The 23,558-nt window shown below is 39.1% G+C and overlaps 2 protein-coding genes across 3 annotated transcripts in view; both read left to right on the top strand.

The window, feature by feature from the left end:
• The window catches only part of frem2b (FRAS1 related extracellular matrix 2b), a 76,873-nt gene extending 72,942 nt beyond the window's left edge, over positions 1 to 3,931 (top strand). The window contains exons 23-24 of the mRNA XM_083695643.1: positions 705 to 851; positions 1,009 to 3,931. Coding sequence (XP_083551769.1) covers positions 705 to 851; positions 1,009 to 1,521 — 660 coding nt within the window. The 3' untranslated portion in view covers positions 1,522 to 3,931. The remainder of the gene's footprint in view (positions 1 to 704; positions 852 to 1,008) is intronic.
• A 411-nt stretch (positions 3,932 to 4,342) lies between these two features.
• On the top strand, positions 4,343 to 23,548 carry c4 (complement component 4). 2 transcript variants are annotated; one of them, XM_083695045.1, is made up of 41 exons: positions 4,343 to 4,597; positions 9,843 to 10,035; positions 10,140 to 10,356; positions 10,458 to 10,528; positions 10,621 to 10,706; positions 11,424 to 11,506; positions 11,627 to 11,714; positions 11,803 to 11,908; positions 12,141 to 12,267; positions 12,355 to 12,470; positions 12,615 to 12,794; positions 13,943 to 14,140; positions 14,248 to 14,448; positions 14,550 to 14,696; positions 14,829 to 14,958; positions 15,118 to 15,186; positions 15,274 to 15,480; positions 15,782 to 15,902; positions 16,033 to 16,103; positions 16,202 to 16,341; positions 16,450 to 16,650; positions 16,791 to 16,842; positions 16,969 to 17,052; positions 17,178 to 17,381; positions 17,513 to 17,588; positions 17,684 to 17,843; positions 17,930 to 18,034; positions 18,165 to 18,333; positions 18,585 to 18,799; positions 18,987 to 19,142; positions 19,310 to 19,369; positions 19,486 to 19,579; positions 19,740 to 19,926; positions 20,086 to 20,176; positions 20,273 to 20,347; positions 20,568 to 20,670; positions 20,893 to 20,982; positions 21,079 to 21,171; positions 21,285 to 21,368; positions 21,452 to 21,593; positions 21,779 to 23,548. In XM_083695045.1, the coding sequence occupies exons 1-41, from the start codon at positions 4,536 to 4,538 to the stop codon at positions 21,918 to 21,920; spliced, it is 5,196 nt and encodes a 1,731-aa protein (XP_083551171.1). In that variant the 5' UTR covers positions 4,343 to 4,535; the 3' UTR covers positions 21,921 to 23,548. The 2 variants fall into 2 exon arrangements, with proteins under 2 accessions (XP_083551171.1, XP_083551172.1); XM_083695046.1 differs by having other exon boundaries at positions 9,778 to 10,035; positions 21,779 to 23,547.
• Positions 23,549 to 23,558: the final 10 nt, after the last annotated feature.

Here is a 23,558-nt window from a genome sequence, read left to right as displayed (position 1 = left end):
TTGCATCCCAAACATATTAGCACTAGACTACTACTGTAACTCACAATAGGCTACCTGACAGGACCTTGTCATCCTTCTTCTTGAATTTGCAGGACATAAAACACTACAGTGGTAAGATAGATATATTTTGAGACATGGCATGTAGTATATCTTCATACTCTAGTATACGCTTTCGTAATTATTACCCTTTTTCAAAGACTTCTCACAAAAACAAGCGTATCTTTGTAAAATACCAGAGCACTGAACGTACCCCAAGCCTTTTATTTTTAAAGCCTTTTACATTTATTTCAGCTCTTGTCATCATTATTTAGCTTTTTTGTGACCCGTGGAAACAACTTTGAAGACCACCACGACTTGTAAATCCTCAAAGGTTGCTGCAAGACAGCGTCACAGCTCTGTCAACAGTGCTCGGTGCTTATCAGATGTATTAGGTTACGAAATCCGACTTGGATAAAAGGGATAAAATGTTAATGATATGTTAGAGGAATCATTTTAATATCATATTGTTTTGGTAAAATATATTTTAAGTTATCAGGAAGTGAAATTTAATTACGTGTTTTTTCACTCTGGGCAGAGTGGGTGAACACCCTACATACAGTATAGTACTGCCACAGCATAAATAAAGCATTCACATATAGCTATGTACTTTACTTTTTCATACAAATGTTGACATGCGTCATGTTCCCATCCTCTGACCGCCACAGGACAAAGCTCAGCCTGAGACCCAGGCCAGGTCATTTGGGAATGTGGGCTTTAATGCACTCCTGGCTGTTGATGACCCTCAGGCTCTGTCCCTGGTCAAACAGCCTGGCTCAGACGGCTTTAGAATGGACTCCTCACCTCTGTTTCAGGTCAGTTGACTGCCCCTCCCCCCCCCCCCCCCCCCCACCACCACCTATGTCTCTCTCTCTCTCTCTCTCTCTCTCTCTCTCTCTCTCTCTCTCTCTCTCTCTCTTTCTCTCTCAGTACTGTGATGCACCTGACTAACATCACTGCTCTTCTCTCCAGGTGTCTGTAGGGAGAGAATGGTACATCCATACCATTTATACCGTCCGCTCCAGGGAAAGCGCCAATCGCGGAATCGGGAAAAGAAGTTTGGCATACCATTCATTGACACAGCACAACAGCATGCCTGCACGTAACCAGTCTCGCTCCAGGAGGTCAGCTAATGGGCTGCCAGACATAGAGGAGGAGATTGGTGTGGACAATAACCGTGGCACCAATATCCTACATATAGCACTGGACCGCAGCAACCACCAGCGAACCAGCCCAGAGAGAGAGATCTTTACCAAGGGGATTGTCCCTCGTGAGCTCAACCACAAGGACAACAGTGAGGATGGAGTAGTGATGATCATAGGAATCTTAGTGGGTCTGCTCCTCACTATCCTCATCATCATCGTGGTGGTGCTGCTGGTGTGTTCCAAGCTGGAGAAGAAGATGAAGGAGGTTCCCAAAGGCTCGAGAAGCACAGAGCCAATGATGACGCAGGGCTACAAGAGCAGCGAAAGCTCAGAGGTCTGATGAAAAGGTCAACAGATTGATGGACTATTTGGTTTCTATTTTATTTTGCAAGTGCCTCATATTTTCTACATTAGGACATAAAGAGGGATGGTGAAATCACACACATAACAATGAGAGCTTTGGGTCCTTAAAAAATCTACTTGAAATACTACAGCACTTCTGCTGTAGGGAAGACTTCCCAAGGTCATCCAATATGTATCTGTAAAGGCACTTGCCAGCGTTCATTATTGCATTGTTTATGATGTCACTTGGTCCAAAAAATGTTATGATTTCACCAAAGGTGCTACAGAAGAGGCCTCTTGTCTTGTATTTAGGTTGGTGTTTCAGTGTGTAGGTCAAGAGAAAGGATGTCTCAAAGGACATGCATGTATACAGTAATATTACAAACTTGTTTTTTTATGTTTGTTAGCCTGTGTCATGGCACTGCCAATAGCTTGCTTACACTGGGAATGTATTGCCTCTCTGTACTTTACCATAGAGAATAATTTATGTTGAAGTTCAAAAACAGGTGCCTAAGAAATCACTGGATGTAAAAGGGTTGGTTTAGGATTTTGACACTTAACATAGTTTTTTAGACATATCTCCCATGTTGACGATCGACCCAGATGGTTTTTAAGTCCTTACCTTTGTAATTTGGGGTTAAAATGTGAGTAAATGGGGAACAAAGCTTATTGCTTCATTTAATACCAAAACGTCTTTTTAGACATTTCCAAGCTACTTGAGTAGCAACTATATGTGCTCTGAGGGCTCTAAGTGGGCATATGACCAATTCATTATTGCTAAGTAATGTTTAAATTAAATAATATCTTATTTACCTTCCTGTATAAGGTGTCTTAGTACACCCCCAAAAAAACCCAGTCAAAATTCCTGTCAAAACCAATGTTGGTGCTAGACATAACTACGTAACGATGATAAGCAGTTAAAAACCATCTGGGTCGATCATGAACATGGAGGATATCTAAAAACTAGTGTCATATGTTAGTGTCAAATTCCTGAATCCACCCTTTAAGGTCTTAGATAGTTTGTCACATGTTTTATCCTATGTGATCAATAGGACACCCTACTCAGCGGGGCCTACAATATGCGACGAATAAACATTTTCCATTTTGTATGTATTAATGGTTATCTATCATTCTGCATGTTTTTTGTTAGTTTTTTTATTCTGTTATTGTTTAAAATTGTACAATAATGTGTAAAGCAGATTTGGGTGAAATTGTGGGAAAGGTGTGTCCAATCTAACTGTCAATTAATTGTTTTTGTATCAATGCAGAAACATTATTTATCAAATCTTTTTCAAATCTTATCATTCTTTGTTATGGCTAATTATTACCTAAAATAGTCCCAAGATTGTTTGTCGTAACAGTTCTGTATATGAATATAACCCTGAACCGAATAAGAGACAGTGAATCTAAAGAACCTGTGGTGAGTTGATTTTCAAGACAGCTGGTCTGCAATGTACAGTTTAGTAGCAGTTCTAGATCCACCAGACAGCATCATCTATATTCTGTATTTGTTCATCTTGGTAAATGATTATCTAGGATGTTGACTTAGTGGACAAGAACTCATGGCCAAATCTATCTCACCACAGGGCTGTTGACTCCCTAATGTTTTTAGATTATATTCTGTATTCTATGAACATGTTTATCAGATTTCAGTTAAAAGTAATGCCAATTATAACTTAAAATCTTAGTCAGGGTCGTCAGAGGTATTGTCATTAATCCATTGGTTTCAGAATGATTTATTTATTTCATTACATATTTCTTAGGGATTGCCAACAAAAACGATTTAAGATTTGTTTTCCTCTACAGGTCCTCATCTATTTTGCAATTCAACACGTATTTCTGAGACGATTCCATCCTCATATCCTCATAAACATGTGCCACATTTGCATTGAATAGATGCATTTAAACAGCTTACATAGACTATCACATTGTCAATGTTCGTCATTTTGCAAGGTTTTACCTGTCATAATATCAAGATAATGTATTTCTATAGGAAAACTCATGCTGTATCTATAGATTTTGTCGTCATATAAACTCACTGCTTTATGAACTTCAGATTTGTATATGTTTTATATGAAAACATGAATGCTATGCAACATACAATATCATACCACTAAAGTACAGTAGTATTTAATCCCATCCATTATGTTTTGATATTGTTATTTTTGCTGATTTTATATTTTGTCTCTGTACTGTAGCTCTTGAATTCTTGTTTTTTCCTTTCATGATTTCACCTTTATGATTTCAGGAATGTATTGAGTGCATTTAATGCCTGTGTGGGTGTACATGTACATGTATGTATGTATATACATATGTATTGCATATCAATATACAGTTTGGATGTGGTCAGTGTTAAAATGCATACTGTATGTGTAAGTATTTGTAACATAGACCTGAAGCACAAAGTGGTCTGCAAATAAAGATTTTTTCAAGAAAATATGTGTGCTATATGCTGACTTCCATGAAAATGTAAACCTCACCTCCCTTCTGAATGCACATATTGTGTTGCATCGCAGGGTAGGCAGAAATTGGAAGACATTCCTCATTCCATGCCTTACAATGATCCTGTTGTCCGATTTCTCCCAAAAAGTGCTTTTGCACTATCACTGATCTGAACACCCCTCACCTTCATTTAATTAAAAAATATTCTGTGTACATTAGTCCCTTAGGAAATAACAACTCCAGAAATGTGTGTTGTAAGAGACAAGGTCTGGTTTCTGGGAAATCATGTGACTTCTTTCGCAAGCTCCTTTCTCCAATGCCAAGTTTGAAAATTGTCTCTGTGGAACTCCGTGGTGGGTAGTGTTGATGTAGTTCTTTGTTTGTTTCTGAGCTATTGAGGACGGTGGGATAGACTCACAGTCACAGACTAGAAGATAGTTTTGAAAAATTGCTGTTTTACAGATAACTTCTATTAGTATTAATTTTTCCATGTGATTTGGGGATTGATATATTAAGAAGAGGACTTTTTGTTCCAGAGGCATGATATAGATCAAACACTGAGGCAACAAGATGAGATTCACACTAAGTCTTATCATATTGACACTGACTGCAGTTGGCGCACAAAAACCAACGTGAGTACATTCTATTACTGTGTATTCATTATTTGAGTGGGCTTGCATCAGCAAGTCCAACTCTTAATATTCCAATGACTTAATTGTATAATGACATCAAGTACTCATTAGTGTGCTTGCAAAGTAACACACCACTGTTATTCATCATACTTAATTTTCTTATCATTTTAATTATTCTATTTTCTTCTCACTGCCAGCTAGCTAGCTCTATCTTTTACAAATAGACGAACTAACAATTGAAAGTCAGCAGGTCATCTTGACCATGTCTATATGCCTAAATGCATTGCTGCCATGTGATTGCCTGATTAGATATTTGCGTTACCGAGCAGTTGAACAGGTGTACCTAATAAAGTGGCCGGTGAGTGTATGTTACTAGCAAGACAGGAATACTAGCTACGTTTTTGCTGTGGGACTAAAAACACACCATTTCAGCCAATGCTGTCTAAATCTGCTATTTTCAGCTGCTATTCAAGAACCTCGTCTTAATGGTTAATGCCTTCCAGCCCTACAGACCAGGGTTCAAGTCCCGTCTGTGGCAAAAATTATGTATCATACCTTTGTACTGTTTTTCCCCAGCTTATCTCTTATTATCTCTTTCTTCAACAATTTAAGTATAGAAATTACATTTACTGTCGGGTTAGGAAGATTAATCTTCAATTTAGTTATAGTGGGCCTAGATTGAATACACTGCTCCTTTTTCATGTTTTAAAATGGGCACACCCAGAACACTCTGGGCAGACCAATTAAAGAGTATAATGTGTGGTCTGGTTCAAACTTTAAAAACTTGAATACAGCTTTTTGATACTGCATTCTTACTTGAAGATATCTCAAAGATTTCTCACTTTGTTAATGTATATTGTGTAGCAGCTGAAAAAGTGAAAAACGTGAGAAAAGAAAACGTGGAAAGCGGTCTAACTTGCGTTGCTATGCCTTTTGGTTTAGATACCATTAAGCTTTTTAAACTATACAAACTTGAAAGTGCAGTTTTTATCATGGAGGTCTATGGAACCACTACTGCTCTTACACCTTTTAAGCTATTCACACCAATCAAACAGTAAAACGTGCCAATAATTATCAACCCTGATAAAAGCTTTCTGATACATACAGTATTAAACTATTACGCTTTTTGTAACTTCAAAAACTCCAGTTAACATGGTGGAATGTTGATGATGGCCAACATTCTGGGAGCCCCATTGTTATAGCAACTGCCAAGGAAAGTTCAGAACTCTTAAATAAAAACAGCATGAGAGCTGCAGAGCTCATTCTTAGAATGATTACACAACAATGCACTCTCTTGACTACCAGTTATACCCGACTGACACCACTGTCAACCACTTAACCAACCAACTTTACCACTGTCAACCACCAACCAACTCTCTACCCATTCCACTGAACTACCCCAAAGTCATCCAATCTATCTATCTATTTATCTATCCTTCTCTATCCATACACCCAACCAACCAACCACCAACCAAACCATCTTTAAACTTTATCCACTACCATATTAAGGCTATCTCACTTTCTTTGAAATACTCAGCAAATGTATCTATTTATCATCCAATCCATCTTTGAACCTTTTCTACTACCAAAATACGACTTTGCAAGCACACAAAGTTTCTTATGGAACTTATTTTTCTAGTTATCTTTCTTCTAAACTTTTCCACTGGCTACAACCTTTAAGCTATTCACACCAATCCAACTTTGCAATATGCAGAGAGGTCTAACTCTTTGCTATGACTAGTATGCTATGACTTTTGGTATTGATATCTCCTCACATTTTTAAACTATTCAGCTTTTTGTAACTCAAAAACTCCTATCTTTTAACCTGATGTTCAAAACTAAACTTCAATTAAAACTGTTTACAGGAAGTTAATGGTGGCCATTACATTACAGCCTAGCAACTAGTCTATCTATTTAACTATTCTTCTCTATCCATCCGTCCGTCCAACCAACCAAGCCAATCAACCAACCAAACAACCAACCAACCACTATCTCTATCTATCTATCTATCTCTCTCTATATATATTATATATACTGTATATAACCTTCTCTCATATACAGTGCCCTGCATAAATAATGGGACAGTGAAGCATCCTGTTATTCTTTTGGTTCTATACTCCAAAAGTTTGGATTTGAAATCAAACAATTACTATGAGGTTAAAGTACACATTTTCTTTGAGGGTATTTGTGAAACATATTGGTTATATATATAAACATATACCATTTAGAAATGACAACACTTTTTATGCATAGTCCCCCTATTTCAGGGCACCTTCTGGTAAGTCAAGTGTGTTCCATCACATCATTTGTGCAGGCATAAGAGTCATAAAATCAGACACATAACCAAAACCTTAGGCTTGCCAAAGTCTGGAAAATTATTCAAAATAAAAAAGCACTGGTGAGCTCAGCAATCACAAATGTGCTGGTAGGCCAAGGAAGACTAACCCTCACCCTAACCCTAACCCTACATTGGATGCCCAAAGGAAAACCCCAAAACAGCTTTCGCACAGATCAGGAACACACTCCAGGAGGTAGGCCTGAATGTGTCAGTCAGTTCTGTACCATCAGCAGAATACTCAAGATGCCGCCATGGACAGTCACCATTCAGCAAGCTGCTGCTCAACCTTGCTATTCAGTCTTTATTTTGTTGCTTATTGTTACTTTTTGTGTGCCGAATGTTTCTGCTACTAATTCTTATGACCGCCAGGCACATTTAGACCGGTTTTTACTTACCATAACTACGATCACTCGCTGACACACCTGGACTTTTTACCCGTCAAGCAGCGGCATAAGCATCAGAGAGAGATAAGAGCTGGTGTTCTAGTGAGGCTGAGACACTGTGAGAACTGTCCCCCACCTCAGAGTATTCTCCCTCCTTGTCCAGTCACTAGACAATAAGCTGGACGAACTTAGAGGGAGGATAACTTTCCAATGGGACATAAGGGAATGCAATGTTCTTATTGTCACTGAATCCTGGCTCTTCCCATCAATATCCAACGCAGCTATTCAACAGGATGGCTGTTCAATTCATCAACAAGAACGAACAATAGACTTGGGCAAGTGCAAGGGGGGAGGGGTGTGCTTCATGATCAACAACAACTGGTGTGCTGATGTAGAGACACTCTCAACCTTTTGTTCTCCCAACCTGGAGTACATGTTAAAATGCAGACCCTTCTATCTACCACGGGAATTCTCGTCTGTTATCATTACTACTGTCTACATCCCACCCCAGGCCGACACTACTATTGCAATCAAAGAACTATAAGGTTAGGGTTAGGGTTAGGATAATTAACAGCAGGAAATGGTTTTCATTGTGGCTGGGGACTTCAAACAAGCCAACCTGAGGAGAGTTCTACCTAGGTTCCATTAGCACATCTCCTGCTCCACGCAAACTGATTGGATCACTTTTACACTCTCTTTCGGGATGGTTACAAGGCCCTCCCCCGTCCCCATTCAGTAAATCTGATCACACCTCTATCCTGTTGTTACCAGCCTACAGGCAGAGGCTGAAACAAACAGCACTAGTGACGCAAGTTGTTCATGGAGCGACCAATCAGATTCTAGGCTTCAGAATTGTTTTGATTCCACTAACTGGATTTGTTCCAGGTCGCCGCGGACAATAATATCAACAAGTTCATTGATATAGTCATTGGTTTCTTCAGGACATGCATCGATGACGTTGTCCCCACTGCCCTCGACTGCAAGTCTCTGTAGAGGGTGGTAGAAACGACCCAGTTCATCACGGGCCGTGAGCTCCCAGCTGTGCAGGACATCTACTCTGGGAGGTGCAAGAGGAAGGCCAGGAAGATTATCAGGGCCACACCCTGCTTTCTCAGCTACCGTCTGGCAAACGGTATCGGAGTATCAGGACCCCAACAGTTTCCGCGACAGCTTCCACCTGCAGGCCATACAATTGCTCAACTGACACCACCTCAGACCTCCACCCCCCACCCCTGGAACTACCTCAACTCCTACCTCAGCCCCCTACCTCACCCCCATTGCAGATTTGCACTCTCTCACACACACACACACACACACACATACATGCATACTATTACATACTACTATTGCTACCTTATGTTATTGTTTTTATTATTACTTCATTGTTGCACTGTTGAGGAGCTAGCTTGCCTAAAGCATTTTATTACACCATCTACAGCTTGGTTTGGGCATGTGGCTAACTTGGGCAACTTGTCTTAACTGATGATGTAAGTGCTGACGGAAAGTGTACAGAAACATCTTGTCTGCTTGAATGCAAGCAAATGCCTCCAAATTCATTGGATGCTTCATCATACACTAAGACAATGACCCAAAACATACTGCAATTGCAACTAGGGCCAAGAAGTGCAATGGTCTCGACTGGCCAAGTCAATCTGCAGATTTAAATCCAATTAGACATGCATGCAAAAAGACCTCAAAACAAACAATAACTGAAGATGGCTGCAGTACAGTAGTTCTACCATCAACAAAGAAGATAACCGGCATCTGGTGGGATCAATGGGTCACAGACTTCAGGCAGTTATTGAATGCAAAGGATTGTCGACCAAATAGTAAACAGTGCTTAATCTGGACATTATATGAATCTGTACCATTAATTATGGTGCCTTAAAATAGGGGGACTATGTATAAAAAAGTGTTGTAATTTCTAAATGGTGAAACTGTATGTACACAAATACTGACATTTACTTTAACCTCATAGTAATTGTTTGATTTCAAATCCAAACTTTTTCAGTATATAGCCAAAAGAAGAAAGAAATGCTTTACTATCCTATTACTTACGCAGGGCACTGTATCTGGCTATCCTACCCTCTAACCATCTTTTATCCATCTGTCCATCCTACTATCTCAACTTCAGCTACCTAGCTATCCTCCTTTCTTCCTATCACCAGTCACTACTGCTAAACTCATTCTGATTAACCTCTTAATTGTATTGATCTATCTATACTTCCCATCCATCCTCTCTCTATCTACCTATCTGTCTATCTGTCTATATACTACCCACTGACCATCTTTTATCCATTGGTCTAACCTACTGTCTCACTTTCTTTCAACTACCTAGCAAATCTATCTATCTATCATACAAACCATCTTTAAACTATATCTACAACCAAAATAAGACTGTGCAAGACCATGACATTTATTCAGGAACTAGTTTTTCCATACTTTGTTTTTAATCTTAGTGAGAGATCAACCAGCATCTTTGTGTATATTTGTGTGCGTGGATGTATGATTGCCTGCTGCACAGATGTCTCATCACTGCTCCAAACATCATTCATCTGGGAGTGGAGGAGACTGTGACAGTACAACTCCAGGGAGCAACCAAACCTGCACATCTAGTTCTATCCTTTCAGCATCAAACTTCCAACACAGCTGTGTCTGAAATCAAACATTTAACTCTGAATGAAGCCAATAGCTATCAGACCGTGGTGAAAATGAGGGCAAGTATTACATACTGTATAATGTTAACCTCCTGTGATACCCTCTGGAACAGTACTACTGACAGCTTCATTTACTGTATTCACCAGTTTTATATGCCTTATAGGTGGATCCTATCCTGTATAAGCAAGCAGATGAGAAGCAAGAATCTTCAAAAAAGAAAATTCAACCATACATCCAACTGGCCGCAGAGAGCAGTGATGTTTTTCCCCAAAATGAGAATCTTGGAAAGTTCCTTAAAAAATTATCCATCATTTTGTCAACAAAAAAGGGATATATCTTTATCCAGACAGACAAGCCAATCTACAATCCAGGAACAAATGGTATAGTATGACATGGCTGTACATTTTTGCCACAACTTTATACGGGTATGGTTAAAGCCTAGTTGGGTTAGCCCTAACCCCATCTTTTGTATTTTTTCCAGTAAATTTCAGGGTCTTCACGCTGGACAACTATCTGTTGCCCATAGATGAAATCATCAATATTAAGATATTTGTAAGTTTGCAAGATATCTGTATTTCGCTTTGTGGCAGTACAATAATTAGCTGATCTCAAGATAATGCTCATTCCGTTCTGTCTCTCCACAGAACTCTAAACATTTGATGGTGTACAACCGAGCACTGCACTCAAGGAAAATCATTCAGAGCAACATATTGATCCCAGATGTTGAAATGTAAGTGGAGAGGATCATCAGCATATTACTTGGTACCACAGATGTTGGTACTCTATCTATTACCCCTTGTTTGGGGAGGTTTAAGTTTATGATTGCCTTGCTTTTATGCTGCCTTGAAGTACTTTGACTTGTAGTATTAAGTTGTTTTAGAGACATGTGACATGTTTAAAGATGACAATGCATAGCCTAGCTAAAGTATGATTCAGAGTCCATAGTACTTAGTACCTGACTTCAGTATGACTTAAAAATGTTGAGAGTGAAGTGTTATGCATCTTGCTTCAATTCACAGGTTTCTCCACCCCTCTCCTTTTATCGAGGGCCACTACATCATTCATGAGGGACATGTTTACCATACACTTGTTTATTTTGTATCTTTTTTAACTGAACGAACCATGACATATATTTGCTTTAAGGGTTAGGGTTAGCTAACTGCCACATCACATATTGCTCCAACGAAAGGAGCAAGGTACAAGATGCCTCACCTAAATGTAAATAACATGGGAGTTAATTAGAGTGAGAAAGGTGGGTTCCACCTTCTGGACCACCACCACCACATTGGTCTAGCTTCAGCTAGGCTAGACAATGCATTGCACTGACCTTATGATCTAGTATTGTTGTGTGTGCGCTTGAGGATTAAAAATCACTTTTAGTGAATGAAGAACAACCATAGGCAATTTATTTCATAATGTGTTCAATAGCATTGTATATGAATTACAGGGCTGGCCAATGGATAATTGTTGCATCTTATGCTGACCATCCAATGTCAAATTCCTCTGCAGAGTTTGAGGTCAGGGAATATGGTAAGTCACTTGGTAAAAGTAGATAATCCCAATGATTCTGTATTCATCGTTCAGATACGGCTCAACAACACAGATAACACACCCTTTGTTTAACTGAAGCCTCCCTCTATTTGCTTTCAGTTCTTCCAACATTTGAGGTGAAGATAAAGGCTTTTAAGTCATATTATTTACTGGGAGAAGAATCCTTTCAATTCAATGTTTCTGCAAGGTCAGTTTCTCATGATTTGCATTGACAGCATATTTGTTTCTACAGTAGTATCAGTAAACCATATGGCAAATATGTGCATTGATTCCAGGTACACATATGGCAAAGAAGTCACCGGCATAGCTTACGTAAGATTTGGACTCATCCATGAGCAAGGGAACAGAACATACCTGCCTGGAATTGAAAACAAAACTCTTGTGAGTTATAATACCCAATAGGATCATAATATCATATTGCAAAAGCTTGGTCCTAACTGAAAAGTCCTTGTTGTGGTTCCTCCTGCCCATGTTTTTAAATGTATACAGATATTTCTATCTGTGCAACTATATAAACTAAACTAAACTATTTTAAACACTATACTGTACTCCATTGTAAGACTTGCATGTTTGGGTGTATTGTTTGCATGACATTTTATTTGTTGTGATACAGATTCAAAATGGCATTGCCAGCATAGCCCTGCTAACAGAAGACCTACGCAGAAAAGCAGAAAATCAAGGCATTTTGCATATGGAGGGCTACCACCTTCACATAGCTGTTACAGCCTTAGAAACAGCAAGTGAGTCCTTCATCTCGTGCAAATGTGACCAGTTGATGAGTTCTCGGCACTCAAAGACGAACTGACCTTTTTTCATTCTAATCTAAGGTGGAGATCTGGAGCAGGCTGAAAGCACCTCAGTGAAGATAGTTACCACTCCTCACATAATTGACATGTCTAAGACGAAGGAACAGTTCGCACCTGGGGGAATGTTTTCCATTCTGGTGCTGTGTCATTCTTGCACTCAAAGACAAACATGACGTGTTTTCACACATTTCTGCCTTGGACAGTATTTCCAATGTGACTGTACTGTATCTGACACACAGTAGCTGAAAGACACTCTAATATACATTCTGCTTCATTCTCAGGCCTCCACAACCTACCCAGATGGTTCCCCAGCCCCCCAGTTACGTATGAGGGCTGCAGTAACAGTGAAAGTCACAGGAAACCGAGAGGAAAGTGTTGAAGTCAAGGGCCTCAGCAACTCAAAGGGGGAGGCCGTGCTCACCTTAAAAGTGCCCAAACAAGCTACATCTATGTCCATCAAGGTACAGACCCAGAGAAACTTGAAAACTTGAAAAACTGGATCTCATGCTTAATTCGTATGAATTCATACAAAAAGCAGAATACCAAATTCGTATTAAATCTTACGACCCATATTGTGTGAAAAGCTATGAATGTGACCTAGCAGACGTGAAAGTGACCATTTATACTGGCAGTTCAATACAAAAGCCAGAACCTGGCTTTAGCACCCCCCCTTGCATTCTCATCATCGCTGGTTTGAATCGTGGTTGGGACCCTTTTTTTTGTGCTAATTGTTGTTGGGAGATTTATTTGTTGTTTGTGCTAATGTGAAAAAGTGCTCCCCTTGACTTTTCACTAGCCCCAATGGCCACCAAAATATTGCATTTCCAACATTGTAAACATTGCTACGAGCCCACCTGTGCATTCTATTGTTCTGCCGTGCACGCGTTAAAGCTGCATGTAACACAGTAACACATAGCAATTTCATATTGATTGGTAAAAGATGACAGATAACGTTAAAGTAACAAAACAAAAAAAATGATATGTTGATTAGAATTACTACTGATATATTTACTAAGCAAAATTAATTTTATATGTGACAGAACATTGTATTTACTATGCCTATCACTATCTAAGTCTACTTACAGCAGCGAGCCATGCGTCTCACTTCCTGGTTGCCCGGACGGGTGTGAAAGAGAATGGTGAAGCTGCAGCAACTTGTCCAAGTTAAATCTAAATCTATTTTACTTATTTGAGTTTATTATATTTTGTCATTTATTTTTTTCGGGTATCTTATGCTCTATTTTGCTCCGTTATTTTTGTATTATTTTTTATTAAATAAATCCACCAACCGCTTTTGCACCGGACCTCTGGCATTCAGCTTCTATCCTTCTTCATGCACCACCATCTTCCAATAGTTACCAACCATCCGCAAACACATCCCTTACCAGTTGCGGTGCTACTGGAAACCTCACATCAAATTATTGTTTGCAAATGCCGTCCCCTGACAACTTACCCTAACCTTAACTGCTCAAAGTTAATGCCTAATACCACTGCCATGCAAGTCGTAATTCACATACGTATGAACTCATCCAAATTAAGATTGAGGTCCTGTTGGATAAGAGTAGTATAGTTATTTCCACAACTATAAACAATATGTTACTCTCCATAGATGTTTTCTGAGGTGGAGGAGCAGGATGTCGTTGTGAGTGATGCCGATATGACAGTGACTGCGGCCCAGGCAGAGGATGAGAGTTACCTTAGTGTGGAGATTGAGCACCGGACCTTAGAGCCAGGACAGGAGATGACTGTCACATTCAGAGACATCACACCTGCAGGCACTCCCAGGCCCTCATACATTTACTACATGGTAACACATACATTATACAAATCTTTTTTATAAAGCATCTAATTTGTGCAACATAATTAATTTAAAATTACTCAATGATGAACAATGTTTCCCCTTTCTTCTAACAGATTCTAAGTAAGGGTAGAGTGGTCCAGATGAGTAGAGTTCAGAGGACAGAGCTCACCACTCTCCATCTACCCTTCAGTGTAGACTTGGTTCCTTCCTTCCGTCTGGTGGCCTACTACTTCAGAGAGCACCAAGGCAAAGGCATTGCACCAATAGTGGCAGACTCTGTATGGGTGGATGTAAGAGATGTCTGCAAAGGACAGGTAGTTAAATCTGATATTACAGTTCTCATCTTTCTCTTCTTTATCACCCATTCACTGTGTATGGAAGCAGTTTTGGAATGTTCTTGGTACTGTGTTTTCAGATAGAGATTCTTCCATTTAAAGAACATAAACCTGCTGATGTGGTTAATGTGGAGGTTCGCACTGACAATGGAGATAAGGTTGCCCTGGCTGCAATAGATACAGCAGTGTACATCCTCAACAAGCAGAACAAACTAACACCTCAAAAGGTAACACTTCCATTTGTTACACACTTACTGTATGAATCTTAGTGAACACAGTGTGCTGCATTTGCTTAGTGAAAGATGTATGGAGTCCATTTCCTTGATTCATACCTTAGAATATATGTCTATCATCTGCAGATGTTTGACTACATGAACTCCTACGATTTAGCATGTACTATAGGAGGTGGAAGAGATTATCAATCTGTTCTCCAGGATGCTGGTCTTGCCTTCATAACTAACTTCTGCAGTACTGAAAATGTGAGAAAGGGTGAGTTTTCACATTCTGAGATACTGTGCAGAATTTTCTAAGAATGTTTTAATAGATATCCTAAAATGCAAACAGTTATCACTGCAAGTAGTTTTGTTGATGAATGTGATTACACACAATAATCTGTAAGAACAATAATTGTCTTTCTCTGATTATCAGATTACACCTGTAATAGCAGAAAACGGCAAAAGAGGTCCTTAAACCATCAGCAGGAATTCTCCAACATTAGTAGGTGTACAGGCTTCTACTGCTCCAGTGGTTTTCAAAGGCTATGCTGTTTTTACACTATGGATGAGTCTTCTTTTTGATCTGCAGTCAACAGGTATGATAAGCTGGAGGAGAGGAGATGCTGTTACGATGGAGCCAAGCTGAACCGCCTTGGCCTGTCATGTGAAAAACGTCACACCAAGACAACCCACAGATCCAATCAGTGTCGAGTGGCTTTCCTAAAGTGCTGTGAAGATGCCTCCAAACTGAGGGATGACATCAAAAGAAAAAGAAAGACATACAGCCTTGCAAGATGTAGGCCTACAGTACAGCCTGAAAATATCACCTGGGTTATCTGTGGTCACATGACATCATTTCACCAGAGAGAAGGGGGTCCGATCTAATTTGTCACAGATGTACAGTTATCAATCTGCTTTCTTATGGAGTATACCGTAAAACAGCTTGTCTGCATAGACTAGCTTTATCTCTGCTGTTTGAAGTTTAAGACAAACTTTATTATTCAGTATCAGACAGTGTGCAGTGTACAGCAGTATTGTGTAGAAAGTGTCAGTGGTTAGATTAGATTTGTTTACTTTTTGTCATCCTCCCTCTCTAGCCGATTGGGATGTGAAGGAGGAAGAGGAGGCCATTGATGAGGTGTCTGTCCATCTCCGTAGCTATTTCCCTCAGACCTGGATGTGGGATATTCTGGATGTGGGTGCTTCTGGTCATGTTAGGTAACATGTAACTCTTTGCTTCATCATATACATGTACAGTACTGTACTATAGGTGACTGTCAGAACAACTGCACAATGAAAAACTATTTGACTTTATTAATATTATTGTTATTATTATTATTATTTTCAGTCTTAATGTAGCTATTCCAGACTCCATAACCACCTGGGAGGTTCAAGCAATTGGAATCTCTGAAACAAAAGGTAGGTCGCCCCCTTCTCCTAACTTTCACCAGCAAAATGAATAGCTGAACAGTTATCATGTGGTTAATATTTGGACTGTCTTTCATTTTTCCACTCAGGATTTTGTATTGCTGAGCCAAAACAACTGACGGTCTTCCAAGATCTTTTTGTCTCCCTAAAATTACCATATTCAGTCAAAAGAAATGAACAACTTGAGGTGAAGGCTGTGGTATACAACTACAGAGCAGAGGACTTAGAGGTACAGTAATTCCAACAGACATATTCAATTATACCACACACATTCTTGTGACTTTTCAAAACAAATGTTCTTATTGCCATGTGCTTCTACTGGATGTGTGTACTGTAGGTAACAGTGAAGATGGAGTCAGTGCATGGACTGTGCAGTGCAGGGGGTGACAAAGACACACAGGTGGTCACAGTCCCTGGGAACTCGGCTGTGCCTGTATACTTCACTGTGGTTCCCCTTCATATTGGAAACATTCCCATCCATGTGAAAGCCTACACAAAGAAGGCCCAGGATCAAATTAAGAAAGATCTAAAAGTTTTGGTATGAACAGTACTGGCATTTAGAAGTGGAGCTCACTTTTTCTAACTTTTCTCATTATACAGTACTTAACAGAAGGTGTCTGTGTAACAAATATGTAACTGTATGTGATCCTTACAATCCCTTTCTGTTCTGTTCTACAGGGAGAAGGCGAACTTGTTTCACTGCAACATGAATATAACATTGATGGACAAGGTACTTTTTTAAATATCCTATCTAACACATCTTCATTACAAGTGACATACATACTGTTGCACAGTACCATTGATGTCTTGACTATATACATAGACCATTGAACTCTTGACTATCTAATTCACATAGCTGCCAATTCAATCAAACTTGACATCCCACATCCTCCAAATTCTATCCCTGGACTGGAGTCAGATGCCTACATTAGTGTCAAAGGTGAGGCAAGATAGTTACTCACTGTACTCTCTTCTTGATATACGCATTGCTCAGAATGACAGCATTGTTGTTGTGGGGTCAATAGTGTTTATACAGTGCACACTCTGGATCATCCACACCTCCAGGTGGTGTGATGGGTGAGTCTGTGGAGAATTGTCTGAGCCTGGAGGGGGTGGACAGGTTGATCACCTTGCCCACAGGCTGTGCAGAGCAGACCATGGTGACTATGTCCCCTGCCATCCACGCTATGAAGTACCTGGATGCCACTGGCCAGTGGATTGACCTGAAGGCTGAACGCAGGGATGAGGCCCAGGCCATGATCCAGAATGGTGAGGCCAGTTGGATAGCTCATTGACATGTAATAATATTATTATAGAACATACATCTCTGTAGCAATAACACAGTTGATACTGTATGAAAATACCCACTTAATGTTGAAATGACTGTCTCTCTTTACAAGGATACAGCCGAATCCTGACATTCAAGAAGACAGATGGATCTTACGGGGCCTTTTTGTCCAGGCCAAGCAGTGTTTGGTACTCTCAACCAATTTATTTTTCTAATTATCTAACAACCAGTGAGCTTTGTCCTAATAGTTTTTCATTTGAAACCCATTTGAAATTTCCCTCAGGCTAACAGCATTCATAGCCAAGGAGCTTTCTCAGTGCAGAAGTTTCATAACAGTGGAGGACTCGTACATTCAGGAGTCCATCTCCTATCTGGTGTCTAAACAGTTACAGGATAGTGGTGCCTTTAATGACCCCAATCCTCTCTATGACCGGACCATGCAGGTAGGACTGAGGAGAAAGTGGGTTTGTTCATGGGTCAGATCCACATGTTGGGAGATTCTTCTTGACTTTAAATTCTCTTCTTTCAGGGTGGTGTTGGAGGGTTTGAGGGAGATGTGTCACTCACAGCATTTGTGCTAGTTGCAATGCACCATGCCCTGCCAGTGCACTCTGTCGAGGATGGCTCAAAATTGGTAAATGTCACTGAATCGTTCAGCAACATCAACAAAAAAAATATTGATCTATGTATCTTTACAAAAATAATATTTTTGTAAATCAAATTTCAACATTCATGAATCTTTCAATATAACATTCCAATTGCAGAGAATGGCTATGATGATGGCTCAATCTTACCTTAAGTCAAAGCTGGAATCCTTACAGAGGCCTTTTGCTGTGGCCATAACAGCCTATGCTCTGTCTTTGACGTCTGCTGGTAGTGAGCCTGCCAGACAGGCACAGACCAAGCTCAGGAGCATGGCCAAGTGTGACCAGGGTGAGCATTATCTTGTATACTCAGTAGTTATCTAAATATGAGGTTATGTATGCATGTATTGTATTGTATGTTTTCATACTAACTAGTCAATGCTGTTTTAGCTGGCTTTAAGGATTGAGGCCCTGATTTGGATTTATGAACATGAGGGAATGTAGAGAAGAACAGCATTTGCACAGCAGAGGGTGCTAGATTGCATGGCACTATTCTGCACTCTTTTTCCCCAACAATACTAATGTGTTACTCCCCTTCAGAGAAGGACACCTGCCACTGGGAGGCAAATGATAATCTGAGGTTGACCAGCGAGAGTAGAGCCAATCAGGTGCCCAAAGCGGAGTCTATCTCCATAGAGACCACAGCATACGCCCTGCTGCAGACTGTAGTTGAAAAAGACATAAAGTATGCCACCCGTATCGCCAGGTGGCTAACAGAGAAGCGCAAGTATGGGGGAGGATTCCACTCTACACAGGTGGGCCAAACATCCAGCAGCCAGCATACTTTAAAATACATCCCACTGCTACAGTACATTTGTATGATATTTTACTTACCCTAACTTACACTTCACACTGCAGTCACCCACTGCTACCATTTGCAGAATTGTGAAAAATACTTTACGGTGGTAGCACTTTCTAATTGGCATTATGTCTCTCTCTCAGGATACAGTTGTAGCCCTTGAGGCATTGTCTAAATTCAGCATCCTGGACAATGATGTCCAGCACTTAGACCTCAGCGTTGAGATGTGTTACGAAAATGGTAGAAAGCAGAAAGTTCATATCACCAAGCGCACTGCCCTGACCTTACCTGCCTTCCAGGTAAGATTCTCTTCATATGTATTCTGAACACAAGCAGTCCTTTGTTTTGCAATTCTTACAAGTCTGGCAAAACAATCAAAAACTATGGATAATAAAACAAATTGTTTGTGGTTTCTGTATTACTTTTACATCTCCTGATTTCTATTATGTCTGGGGGTTTTTTTCAGGTTAAACCAGGAAGCAGTGTTACTGTTAACATAGGGGGAAAAGGAAATGGGACGTTATCTGTAAGTGCCTCCTTAAAGACACGTGAAAATGATGTTCATGGTGGATTACAACTAAATTAGGATTATTAAAACTAAATTAAATAGCTGTCTCTACAGTGCTCGATTTGTCTCAACAGGTTGTGCAAACCTACAGAACTCTGGAGAAGATTAACACAATTTGTGATATGATTAATCTGAATGTTTCTGTAGAGGGAGAGGTGAATTACAAAAGTAAGTATTTTAAAGAATGCTCCCAGAAAAAAATATTTTTGCCTAAGCACTGCTTGAAACAAGTATAACTGATTAATTAAATAATCATTATTACCGTAAATCTATATAATGTGACATTTATAACACAGTGAGCAGGATGGTAACATGTGGGCTATTGCAGAGAGTGAAGACAATGGGCCTGAGCTGGAAGACTACTATAACTATGAGTCTGAGTCTGGAGGGGACCAGAACCCCAGTGATGAGCCCATGAGCAGGTTGGAGTGGTTTGACCTGCATACACGCAGGAAGAGACAGGCTCCTCAGAAAGAGGAGAGGGAGAGTTCGCTGGTCTACAAAGTGTGTGTGGGGTGAGCCCACAATGTGTGTGCGTGCGTGCGTGTGTGTGTGTGTGTGTGTGTGTGTGTGTGTGTGTGTGTGTGTGTGTGTGTGTGTGTGTGTGTGATGGATGAGTACAGGAGTGTTTCTATGAAGATAAACAGCTATATAAAACCTTTCCTCTTTTACAGAATGAACAAAGAGACATGGGATACAGGAATGGTCATAGTGGACATATCCCTTCTAAGTGGATTACAACTTAACATGCAAGATCTTGAGGAGGTAATGTCCTTTTAAGGTTTATCTATTTAGTTTTTACTTTGGAATGCTGTCAAACTATAGAATTGTATTTATGTTTATTTTATTTTACTTTCATAGAATGTGAAAGGCACTGAGAGGTACATTGATCATTATGATATTGCCCCAAACAAAGTGTTTCTCTACTTTAATGAGGTAAGAAAATAACATATATTATAAGAATGTCTCTTTCAAAACGTACATCACAACATGTAGCTCAGTCCTAAAGTTTCTCCACAACTCCTACAGATATTATATTTGAAGTCTGTCTATGTTCTTGATTATCCTACTTTTTATATTATATCATGAATGAAATCCTATACGGCTGGGGTAGTTTGCCTTGAATTATGTATTGCATTGTCTTTTTTTATTACAGATCACAGAGGATGCACAGTGTGTTGAGTTCAGGGCCACACAGATTAGTCCCATGGGGCTAGTGCAACCTGCTGGAGCTGTCATCTATGACTATTATAACCCAGGTGAACACATTAGATACAGCCACACAAAGCCATACAGTATGTTCCCATTCATTTATGTGTCACTGTCATGAGCAAAACAACTGGTATGATGTTGTTCGTATAGTATATTAGATTGGCTACTTTCATTTGTCATCTGTTATTTTTATTAATCTGTTGTGAGCAGTTGTGAGCAGTAAATGTAATGCATTTTCTCTGTAATTGATGGTGAAAATGTCATTATAGAGAGGAGATGTGGTGTATTCTACAGCGCACCTCAGAAAAGCAACATGATCTCCAAACTTTGCAAGGAGAATGTATGCTCTTGTGCAGAGGGTAGGTGTTTCTTATTTTTAGGACATCATATATTATATTGTTCTGTGTTATTTGGGGGAAATTGTATTATTTTCTATTTTCATTTGCCTCTTGTAGGTGGGTGCCCAAAATTGAAAGTCACTTACAGTAAGAACATGGATGAACAGACTCGTAGCAGTTATGCTTGTTTCTCTCCCACTGTGGATTATGGTGAGATTATATTGTTGAGTTCATACTGTAGCTAAAACCGGATATATTATTTATTTTTTATGTGCTGTACTGGATTAACACCACTTTTCCCCTCATCATATATTTTTTTACAGTGTATGTTGTCAAGATTATCAATTCAACCGATGACGGCATCTTTAAACATTACACCACATTACTTACAAACATTCTACAGACAGGTGAGCACTACAATTATTTAAATGTTCATATTCAAATTATCATTTGTTTGATATTATAGCTGCACTATTTTCTCTGATAAAAGGTAAAGATATAATGCCAAAAGGAACAGTGCGTGACATGATTAAGCGGAAATCTTGTGAGGAGTTTGATATGAAGACTGACAGAGACTTCTTGGTCATGGGGAAAGATAAGACCATCTCTGACACCACTGATAAGAATGGACAGTAAGTCATAGTGTTCATTTTACTCAATGTCTAGATACATGGAAATAGTGTCTTTAATCATTAAGGAATGACGTTTGAATGAATAATATCAAATTGAGATTTCAGTTTTACTCAAACACAAAGCTAGGAGAAGGAGAAGGAGATTATTTGAAGAGAGAGAGAAAACCTTTTTCTCTCATCCACAGGGCCATATATGTCCTTGACAATGAGGTTTGGATCGAAGAGATACCAGAGGAGAAGAGGTGCATGGCCACTAAGAATCGTCAAGCTTGCAAGTTGCTGAGGGATTTCATGGAGAAGTATGAGCTGAGTCAGTGCGCAATCTAGACATGACAGGTGCTTCCTGTGTACCAACAGACTGAGACATTGATATGGTGAAGGAATATACAGTAGTTACTTTCTATATATGAATAGACACACAATATTGAATGTTTACACACAATATCTCAATAAACCATGTGCTTTTATTACCACTGCATATTCACAGAGAAAACAAAAGTGTGACATTAATGTAATACAAAGGGTATACAGTGATTTAAAAATACTTAAAATCAATAAATGTGAATCTCTGACTATACAGATCTCTGGGCTCCAGATGTTTGGCATTGTGTCAGAGAATTAGTGGGAAACTGTTGTGGCACCAAGGTTTCAATGATATTACAGGGATTGAACAACTACATCTCTGCTAAAAAGGTTTTTCTAAATGAGACTGAATTCGCATTCCAAGTCCTTTTAAACACACTGAGGCAGGAGCTTAAAACATCTGACTATTGCTTCAGCCTCTGAAGATGTGTTGTATTACTATAATGCTAACATGGAAAAATTTAAAATCTGAATCTTACATAATTTTGCAAGTTCAATAATGTACAGTAATATAAGAATGGGCATGTCAATTTACCTATGGACTCCAATTTTTGTATTTGTTTGGCAAACAAATGTTATTTATTCAAAATTAGCACTGTTTGCTCTACATTAGAGAATCCACTCAAAGTGTTTTGGGATTCCTTCTGTATGAAGAATAAAGAAGGCCTGAAATTCTAAGAAACTAAAATAAAACATCAAATTAGAAAAATAATTTGTAAATGAGCTAGTGTATAAAATAAAATAAATTAGCAATTCCTTTTTTCATTTTGAACTTTTCTAAAATAACAAATATTAACAAAATTGATAATTGTGCTGCTCAAATATGCAATAAATATAACACACTTCTTTTAAGCTTATGCTGAGCATTTGTTTTTAAAAAGCACACTTTTAACAGCTGCCATACACATTTGTTAAAAATGTGGGAATGCTAGACTGCTGTTCTTTGAATAACCAAGAAATTGTGTGTTTAAAAGTCATATCACAGGTAAAGCTGAAGAGTGATCCAATATACACAATATACATTTATGCATATACAGTACATACAGCAAATCAATGCACAGATGGAGATGACATACAATGTGAGATGGCTTGTTTTATTCTTAAAATTGACAGGGAAATTATGTGGTTAATTGTAATTGAGTAAGTATTGCGTTTTTCATTTCACTGTAAGCACTTACAGTAGATCATGGAAAAAAGCAACCAATAGGTCAACCTCTCTGTCTTCTTGTGTCGGTTGTTAAGTTAAGTTTAAACATCATGCATTTGGATCAGTTCCCCAATAAAATGGATAATTAGTTATACTTAAATCCATCTTTGATCCTTTTTGAGCTCACTGAACAGGGTCTTGTTTCATTATGTCTGTTACAGTATATACACACACTTCAAACTTCCTCTATAGTCATTCATACTGTAGCTTTACATCAATCACTTGACAGAGGCAAACACCCAAATTCCAAACTAAGGTTTTGTTACCTCATTATATCTTAGGGCTTCAGAGAACACTAATTTGATTAATCTGATCTGATGTGCAAAACAAAAGGACATATGAGAAAGCTTATTGCACCCTGAAGAGTACATTGGTTGTGTCTTTGCTCAGTGATT

The sequence above is a fragment of the Argentina silus genome (genome assembly GCF_951799395.1).
Source record: "Argentina silus genome assembly, chromosome: X".
Classification (NCBI taxonomy): Eukaryota; Metazoa; Chordata; class Actinopteri; order Argentiniformes; family Argentinidae; genus Argentina; species Argentina silus.
Note: the sequence above shows the minus strand (reverse complement) of the source record. Positions and strands in the feature narration are given on the sequence as shown.